Source organism: Vombatus ursinus, unplaced genomic scaffold (genome assembly GCF_900497805.2).
Source record: "Vombatus ursinus unplaced genomic scaffold, bare-nosed wombat genome assembly UNPS02009062.1, whole genome shotgun sequence".
Classification (NCBI taxonomy): Eukaryota; Metazoa; Chordata; class Mammalia; order Diprotodontia; family Vombatidae; genus Vombatus; species Vombatus ursinus.
Window position 1 is genome coordinate 17582711 of NW_020948840.1, and position 9580 is coordinate 17592290.

Sequence of the window (9580 nt, forward strand, 5' to 3'; positions counted from 1 at the left end):
TTAAAGGAGGTCTTCAGTAAAGGTGGGAGTAGAAGCAGCTCATAATTCTTTTCTTTTCTCCCCACCAGTACTTCCACCATCACCTGACATTCCACCTTTTAGGGAATCCTTTTACTTCATGAAAAATGGCTGAGTACCCCCTTTAGGGAAAAACAAAGAGCTCTTTCTTCTCCCTAAAAATGTACTACATAATAGTCTGGGAATCATTTGTTTCTCTTGAGGTCCAAAAAAAACAACACTGTGTTTTATAGGAAACAGTCATCATAACCACATTCTGCTACAATATAATTTGGTGATCCTGAAATTATAATGGAATATTTACATATTTACATATTCTCTATAGAGAATATTAGACTCTAACATAGTTTTTAGCCATGTATAACCTTTTCACCAGTGTTTTAATAGGAACAACACTGAGATGTGTAGCAGTTTAGAAACCTATGTTCTGGTCCTGCATTTTCAGCTAACTAGCTGTAAAAGCTTGACTAAATCCCTTTATTTAAGTAAACTCTCTAAGTTCCCTTTTAGCTTACAACTGCTATTCCACTAGAAATCAGTCCACTTAGAAACTATCATTTTTATATAATTATTTTCAAAAAAAGTTTGTTTTTAATGGAAAGAACACAAGTCTAGGTATTAAGAGACCTTAGCCCTGGTACTGGTACTTTCTCTCTGACATCAGGCAAGTTACTCTTGTGCATTAGTTTTCCTATTTATAAATGCTGGAAATACAGAATGATGGGATTTAGACATGGAAGGATCCTTAGAAATTACATAGTCCAACCCTCTCAATTTTACAGATGAGGAAACTAAGTCTCAAAAAAGTTAAATGATTTGTTCAAGTTTACACAGCTAGTAAGTAGTGACCTGAGATTGAACTTAGGCTGTCTGACTCCAAGTCCAGTGCCTTTACCTAGTTTTATTTTCTTCACTGGACACAGGTCTGAGTTCAGTCTCCCTATGGCTATAGCAGCAGTTCTCAAAGTATAGTCTGTGAACCCCTGAGGGTTCCTGAGACCTGTTCAGGGGATACAGAAAGTCAAAATTATTTTAATAATAATAAGACATTTTAATTTCTAGCTTAGTAAATAGCAATAGAGAGAACCCACCTAGAGTCAAAGGACCTAGGTTTGAATGCTATGTACTAGCTTTAAGACCTTGCACAGTCACTCTGCCCCTTTAGGCCTCACTTGATCTTTACCAAAAGGCTGAAAAAGTAACTCCTGATCTGTAAAATAGGTACATTGGATCTCCAAAGTCCCTTCTGGTTCTAAATCTACAAGAGATATTAAAAGTCTGTTCTGTTAATTTGTAAACACTGCCATCTGCTGTTCAACAGCTTCATCTGCTGTACTGCACATTACCTCAAATTAAAATTTTGCCTGAGATTGTGCTCAAGTCCAACACAGCCCTTCGTATTAATCTTGAAATAATGCTGTTATACTAAAACAAGTAATTATTAGACATCTAACTCAATTCAATTCAATTCAATTCAATTAAAGCATTTAAACACTGATACAACTGAAATGCTCCTTTATCATCTTCAAGCTTATCTCTGACCAGGGATAAACAAATAAATATACACCAACAACAAAGTAATTTTTTTTTTATTGTGGGAGAGAAGAGAGTTCTATGACAAAAACACAAAGTGAAGAGATTAGGAAAGGTATCATGAAATAGGTGTCACTTTAACTAAGCCTTGAAGGGTCCCAGGAATTCCAAAAGGAAGAGGTAAGTAGGAAAAGCATCCAAAATATATGGAAAACAATCTATACAAAGGTATGGAGGTGAGAGCTAGAATGTCTTATGCATGAACTAGGTCAGTAGCCATGTGAGTAGAAAAAAAGAGCACAGATGGAACAGATGTAGTGGAGGCAGAACTGATAAGATTAAGCAACTAATCAGATATCAGAGGTGGGGAGGAATGAAGAATTGGTTACAATTTTAGTGACTAATGGGTACTCTTGACAAAAATAGTTAAGTTAGAGATTTGGACTTCAGTAGGAAGATAATAGTTTGATGAATTCTGTTTTGGACATGTTGGTCAGCCAACAATCTTTTCCTTTTCTATAGCTGCCACTTTATGATAAAATATGGCACGGTGGTTCTTCTGTGCCTACCTACATAAAATTGAGTGCTGTAATCAGATATTTAGTACTGTAATCAGAGCTACTCAGGAGTGCCTTTGCTGTTTGTGTAGGATCATCTTTTCCCTAGCATACCATATGGCATGAACCAACCTCATTCTACACAAAAAGCTATACTTGAGATCCAAAATAAGACCTCTCAAAAGAACCCATTTTCAAAATTACCCCTGGAACTCTTTTTACCTGAATTTCCTAAAAAATATTAAAGTACATAGCAGAATATCTAGGTTGAATTAATCTAAATACTACAGTGCTTTCTCCCATGATAATTGTTATAATTTTAAATGATTAATACTATTTATTTACAAAAAAACAGATCTAAGACCTATAAGACCTCTCTCTCATCATATTCAACCAACATCTTACAATCCTGAAAACACAAATAGAATTGATCCAGAATGAGGATCATAGATCTAGATTTTAATGTTCTCACCCCAAGAAATTCACAAAAACTGAAATCATGAAGCAGTAAAAGCACATCTCTTTTCTTAGATCTGATTGATCACACCGGTTTTAATTAAAATTCTTAAGATGTAGTTAGAAATCAATGTTAAATGTCACTTGCTAATCATGACATGCTTTACCTTATCAGCAATTTTACAGCAGCAATCCATCCATAAGAAATCTTGAATTAAGTCATCATCTGCAACAATAGATTACTATTACTTTTCTTTTTAAAATAAACTCTTCTTGAGGAATTAATTTCTACCTAATGAGTTATAAATATTTGTTACGGAACTAAATAAGAATGACCAAAACAGAGACGCCATACGTTTAGCTCTCAGGCACCGATGATTGTTACTGCAAGAACTACCTAAATACCTGTTGTTTTCAGCAGTTATCTTCAACCTCTGATTTGCTTGTATATGTAAGATGAGACTAGTAAAGGAAGAGATGACTATAAATTATTACACTATTGGAGCCAATAGAATTTTAAGACATTTGCTTTGGGCAACTCTAAATTCTCCTTTTCTAAAAGGCATGTAAATCAACTTACCTATATTTGTGCTCAATGTATTGCAATTTATTTATTTGGCTACTAAGATACTGCATCACTCTTCTGTCAGATACTTGAACTAAACTTTGAATGAAAACCTGAAAAAATTGTTGTTTGCTGAACCCAGAGCATAGAAAACATTTTTTTTTGCTAAACTATTATCTACTTTAAAAAAATCTAATAACTGACCTTAAACAAGAACCTAAAATATGTATTTTCTAAAACTAATGAATCAGAACAAAACTGCAACAAAGCAATTTTCTATATCAAACTTGAACCAAACCATTATGAATAAGCAAAATATTATGAATGATTATCATAATTATAAGCATATTGCTTCACAAAAGCAACAAAAAAGAGGAATTGAAAACAAGGTAGCAGAAAGGTTGGCATGAGACCCAACTAAGCTAGATTATCCTAAGCATTTAAAGATGAAACAAGAAGACCAAATATATGTGAAATGGATCCTGTCAGTATCTTGGTGTGATCTATTCTCATCATAAATGATAGTAGAACCACTATAATTGAACTTATCACTTCATTACCTGATGGGCTATTTGAAGAAGTTGTGGCACTTAAAAAGATAGATAGTAGTTTCACCTGATCAAGTATACACACCATTCTGTGCTAAAGATGACAATTTCAAAGGCACTCAGAGATCATTTTTCCAGATCTCAACAAATCCAAGATACAAAAAATATTCCAAAATAAAGGAAAAGACCAAACATGGCTTTATTTTTTAAAGTTACTCAAATATATAAAAAAATCCCCAAATAATGAAAAAGATCAAGGATGATATTTTAATAGGTGACTGAGAAGATATCAGCAAATACCCACGTGCCTACTTTCTTGTTTCTATAGCTTTCACAATTTTCTACAGTAGCCTACATCTTCAAAATTACAGAGTTAACTATATAATACAAAAAATATTCCACTTTTTTTTATGTTAAAATAAAGAGACAGGCTTTTGCAATAGGGAACAGCTTGGAATTATTAGAAGCACTGCCTAATTTCCTAAATGAATACCAGCTTGACCTCCTCCTATTTAATTCAAGGTCCAGCTCATTGACCATCTGTACTGCCTATCCAATGGGCTTCCTAGCCAATTCAGTGTCATGATCTGGTCTATACATGTTCAACATCCACTTGATTTTTCCTACATGGATTACTAATCCAATCTCTTTAGACCATGGATGTCATTGGTGAGAACCTATAGTGTTTCTGGATTCAGTGCATTCTTATACAATTATTAAAATGCTTTAACCTACCAAATAATTTAAAGAAAGCAGTCATTTCTTGACGCTGTATAACTAGACATGGTCCTTTGGAACGTTTAGACTTGTTACTATTATGTGCATTTTTTTCAGATGTTTGCCAACTATCTTTAAAAATAGGACGCTTAAGATTGATAGCTTTTTTTGGCTGATGAGATCTACTTGATGCTGATTTTACATGAACAGTAACAGTTGGTGGTGTCTCACAACAGATCTGATTGTGTCTCATTCTGGGTAGTGAAAAGATTCCTATAAATATAAAACAGAAAATATTTAATATCCTGAATTTCATTTCTACATAAAATAGCTAGCATTTATAGAATCTTAACATTGTCAGTACTATATTAGAAAACAGTAAAAAACACACATCTTTCTATTAGCAAACACCATGGTAGATTAAAAAATTCACTTAATTTAATTACCCAAAAAGCATTTATTCAGTTTTTAAATGAAAAAATTCAGATCTTTAACAATCATGAACTTTAGCAATGAAATGAACTTTGAGTGATTGATCACATAAAAAAATCCTTAATTTTTTGAAGTTACTGTAAATGGACAAATGACTAGGTTATGAAAGCAGAAAGATCAGGAGGTTTAGTGCAACTTACAACAAAATTAATCTAACATTTAATGATATGCATAGTCAGTATTGTGCTACATGATAACAAAGCACAAATGGTAAGCAGTTTACCAGGCACAAATGGTAAGCAGTTTACATAAAAGTCTACAATTAGTATTATTTACATAGTAGTCCAAGCATTTTTTTAAGTAATCAGGGAAAAAGTGCTAGATCCAATGGGTATCAGAAATAAACAGCTCTGACATTTGCAATGCATAAAGTTCTGAATAAATCATATAAATTTATTCTATGGGTAATGTCTACAATTTCATTTGTCCCATACATATTAATATTACAATGAAATTATCCAGGAGCTATATTGCTTACAGGACTAACAACTCTGTGATGTTCGGCCTCCTCTAAATTCACACAAATTTGTGAATTTACAGAAATAGCCTCCCCTGAGACAGTTTAAATTGGAAAATTCAGGTGCATAATATCCAAGGGCAAATAGCTGTGCTTAGCAGTGCACAAACATGGAAGCATTTGTCTTAAGCACTGGAAGATAGGTAAGGTAAATAGATCCTGCTCCCAAACAAAACTACTGGAGTGGATGCCCAAAGGCCTTTTCCAGAGCTGTCTTATGGGTATCTCCACAATGCAATAACTATGAGACATTTCAGCCCTAGTCCAAATTCACCTGTTCTAGCAGCCAGCCACCTTGAGGTCTGTGACCTGTGGGCACTGCCCTCTACTGGAAGCAAAAGGTATAGCGGTGAGTCAAATTCCAGCCACACAAAATGAAAGGATGTGGGGCCTTCCTCGTGGGGTCTGAGCCCACACCACAGCTCTCCTAAGAGCCAGGAGCTTGTGTACACTGACCTACACATCCCTGAACACTCCATCACAACTTACCTACATACCTTCCCTCACACCTTCCCCCTCGATGCACACTCACCACACACCCACATACTTTTCCTCTCCCCTCCCCCATGCATTCTCCCCACACACCTTCCGTCACACCTCCCTCACTCTATGCACACTCACCATACCCACACTTTCCCTCACACACCCCCTCGATGCACACTCACCACACACCCACACACCTTCCCTCACACTCCCCCTCGATACACACTCACACCCCCCATGCACACTCACCACATACCCACACACCTTCCCTCACACTCCCCCTCGATGCACACTCACCACACACCTACACACCTCGATGCACACTCACCACACACTCACACACCTTCCTTCACACCTCCCCCCATGCACACCCACCACACACCCATATCCCCCGCCCTGACGCTCTCCCCACTGCTTCACACACTCTGACCCGGGCCTGAGCGGTCAGCCCAGCCACGCCCGCTTAAACTCAACACCGCCCCCTCTTCGGCCTATCCTCCCTCCCCCCACTGCCCCACCGGCTACTCTTAGGACAAGGAAGGGCGATAGACAAGGCCGCTTCAGTCCGGGGAACTGTCCAGGAAAAGTCCCGCGGGAAAGCGCTCTCGATGGATGTCCCTCTCCGCCTGCTCGCTCTCTGGAGCCTCCGGCGCAGAGGCGATCTCCTGAGGCAACCAAACCCGGAGATAGGGGAGGTACCTGGGAGTGACAGAATGCCTAGGCTCTAGGTCTGCGGAACAAAGGATGAGCAGGGGTAAGTCCTGCGGCGTCAGGCCTCACAGAAAGCCGGGAGCAGTTACTTCACTCGACGGCAAACAACTGCACACCACGGGACGCTCCGAGCCTCCCGCCAACCCGGAGGGAGGGAGCGAGAGGAGCGCGAGGGAGCGCGAGACCGGGCTCAAGGCGGCCAATCAGAGGGCGCCAAGGAGCCCGGGGCGGGGCGTCGCGCGACCGCGCGGGCCCCGAGAGATGCGCAGCCCTCCCCGCGCCAAGCGCCCCCTCCAGTCCGCCGCTCACACCCAGAGGGCTCGGAGCCCGCTGCAAGTGTGAGGTCCGGGGAGAGGTGCCCCGGCGATAATTAACGCCTCTCATCGTTATCATCTTGTCCACTTGGGCAGGCCTTTCGGGGCCTGTTTCTTCCTCCGTGCTTCGCCCCTTCCAGTTCTAAGTCTACTGCGGGGTCGGCTTAGGCGCCTTCCACGGGGTACCAGTGGCACCGGCCTGCCTCGGGGAGGCAGGGAAATTTGTGTTCTGTTCCAAAGTGCATGGCTTGTAATAAGCTCTTTATAATGAATAAGCGAATACATGAAGGAAAGCATGCACTTGGATGTTATTCAATTAAGTGCTAATTACCAAATTTACTAGTTGGCAAATATTAACGTCTTTTGTGTGGATCTTTTTTTGGGGGGGGAGGAGCCAGTATCCCAGAACCTTATAAAGTATAGCTAACGTCTGTTAGTTATTTTCTTCTAGAGAAATTGTTTCTTTAGAGCCAACTGGGGCAGGGAGATGTAGTGGGAAGAGCACTAATCTGAAAATCGAAAGACCCTAGATTCTATGGCTGGCTAGCACACTACTAAGGGTGTGACTTAACTAAGTACTTTTGTAGTACTTACTAAGAACTTACTAAATTCTCTGAAAAAAAAAAAAGAGGGAAGTTGGATCTTATTCTAGTTGGACAAGATCATAAGATTAGATTTAGAGCTGGAACAGATTGTGAAACATAGTCCAATCTCCTTCTTTTGCAGACAAAACTGAGGCCCAGAGAGAGAACCACAGCCTCACTGCTGCAAGCTTTCTTCATAGAAGGGCCTGTAAAAGTAAGGGCAGGGACCATGTTTTGTTTCTTTCAATAGTATATAGCACCTGCTGTTCTCACTAGGTTCTATTTAATGGTACCAAAAGGAAGGATCATAGCTAGTGAATGCTTTTGGTCATTTTGACAAATATTTCCTTAATACCCAACATAATTACAGCCCTAAAGACAGAAAAGAAACAGACCATAATCTTTCCTCTGGAGTAAATGTGCTATTGAAGTCAAGTGAGGAAGGAGTGCATTTCAGCCAAAGGACAGCTTGCATGAATACAGAAAAGCAGGATTTAAGAATTGAAAGAGAGCTTAGACTCTGTTCAGTCCAACTTCAATGAAGGGAAACCTCACATAGAGGTCTCATACCATACAAAACTAGGAAACAAAAGTCAAATTTGTCAGGAATGTTGAGCAGCTAAGGGGAATAGTATGAAATAAGGCTCAAAAGATAGGTTTGAAATAGAATGTGGATGATCAGACAAAGGAGTTTGTGTGTTATCCTACAGGCAATAGGGAGGCCACTGAAGGTGCTCAGAAGAGAACAGATCAACAGACCTCATTCGTTAAGTTTTTTGATTCTCTCTGGCACAGCACTTGATCCTGATTATGTGTTCTTAGGCAATGTTCACAGGCACCTCCTTTGGGAATTATAGTGCATGCAAGATTAATAAGTAGATCTCTGAGTGTATTGTGTGTACTCAGTAAGGACAGAGACTATACCGATGAGTTTCTTGGTATAGGAAGCCCCCTTTTACCAGTGCAGGTTGGCACCTTTTCTGAATCTTAGAAACCTTAGAGTTGCCTTAAGTACTGAGAAGTGATATGATTTGCCAAGGGTCACATACAGGCAGTATGTGTCAAAAGACTTGAGCCCAGGTCTTCCTGGCTTGCAGGTCAGCTCTCTATGCTACATTCAATACTCAATAAGTCAACAGTGTGACACAGTATTAAAACAAAAACAAAAACTGTTAGCCTGAATTAACAGAAGTATAGTAGCCAAAACAAAGGAGGTTTGGTTTTTTCTTTACAGTATCCTGGTCAAACCACAGCTCAAGTAGTGTTTAGTTACAGAGGCAACATCTTTTAGGATATAAAAAACCTACTTACTTAAGTCTTATTCCTATAACTTTATTGCAGCATAGAGATGACCCTAAGTTCTCAAAGATTATTCCAGAGGAATATAAACTCTAACAGGATCTTTTAGGATGGAAAGGCTTTGGATATGATCCTGGTGACATGCTTTGTTTACTGTCCAAGAAGTAGTCTAAATATGGAGCTCACTATGAGCAAGTTGGCCACTAATAGATAAATCCTTTGGCTACAGTGATACATAAAACAAACAAGCAAAAAATACAAAATGTCTTTGACTACTGTGAGAACCCCTTCTGCAGTGATGATTAGGTATGGCAATAAAGAGGGCAGGGGTGCTAAGAGTCACCCAGATTTTACACCATCTATAAAAACTGGATGTTAGTATTCCAAATGTGAAATATTTGTTGAGCAATTAAAGAACTGATATAATACTTAAGGAACTGAACAATATCCATATTAACATTCCTACTATAAACGAAATCGTGAAGTCAAAGCAGCTCTAAATTGCATAGTGATATACTAGAGACCAAATCAGGATTAAACTGTGAGAAGTTTTCATGGAGGAATTGGGACTTCAGCTAGGTTTGGAAAAATTGGGCAGCAATTGGAAAATCAAAGAGGAGCCAGAATATTCCAGGAAAGAAAACCAGCATAAATAAAAAGGTTAAATTTGGTAATCCTCTATGTTTTATCCTCCACCTAGGTTTGAAGTGCATGACTATTCACACACTGACCTGATGACTGGCATGGAAGCTTTGAAGATGACCTGATGTTCCTGAAGGCTCACCA

The 9580-nt window shown here is 39.0% G+C and overlaps 2 protein-coding genes across 3 annotated transcripts in view; one reads left to right on the top strand and one right to left on the bottom strand.

Annotated features, from left to right (window-relative positions):
• SPDYA (speedy/RINGO cell cycle regulator family member A) overlaps nucleotides 1-6669 on the bottom strand; it is a 28070-nt gene extending 21401 nt beyond the window's left edge. Inside the window, exons 1-3 of one of the 2 annotated variants that reach the window (XM_027850292.1) lie at nucleotides 6586-6669; nucleotides 4413-4667; nucleotides 2732-2790 (exon numbers count right to left, since the gene is read on the bottom strand). In XM_027850292.1, the coding sequence (XP_027706093.1) occupies nucleotides 2732-2790; nucleotides 4413-4647 (294 nt within the window). In that variant the 5' untranslated portion in view covers nucleotides 4648-4667; nucleotides 6586-6669. Of the gene's footprint in view, nucleotides 1-2731; nucleotides 2791-4412; nucleotides 4668-5677; nucleotides 5689-6585 lie in introns of those variants that run through there. The other variant, XM_027850293.1, reaches the window with a different exon arrangement.
• On the top strand, nucleotides 5647-6595 carry LOC114034642 (pollen-specific leucine-rich repeat extensin-like protein 3). Its single transcript, XM_027850365.1, has 3 exons — nucleotides 5647-5744; nucleotides 5826-6287; nucleotides 6328-6595. The coding sequence occupies exons 1-3, from the start codon at nucleotides 5647-5649 to the stop codon at nucleotides 6593-6595; spliced, it is 828 nt and encodes a 275-aa protein (XP_027706166.1).
• Nucleotides 6670-9580: the final 2911 nt, after the last annotated feature.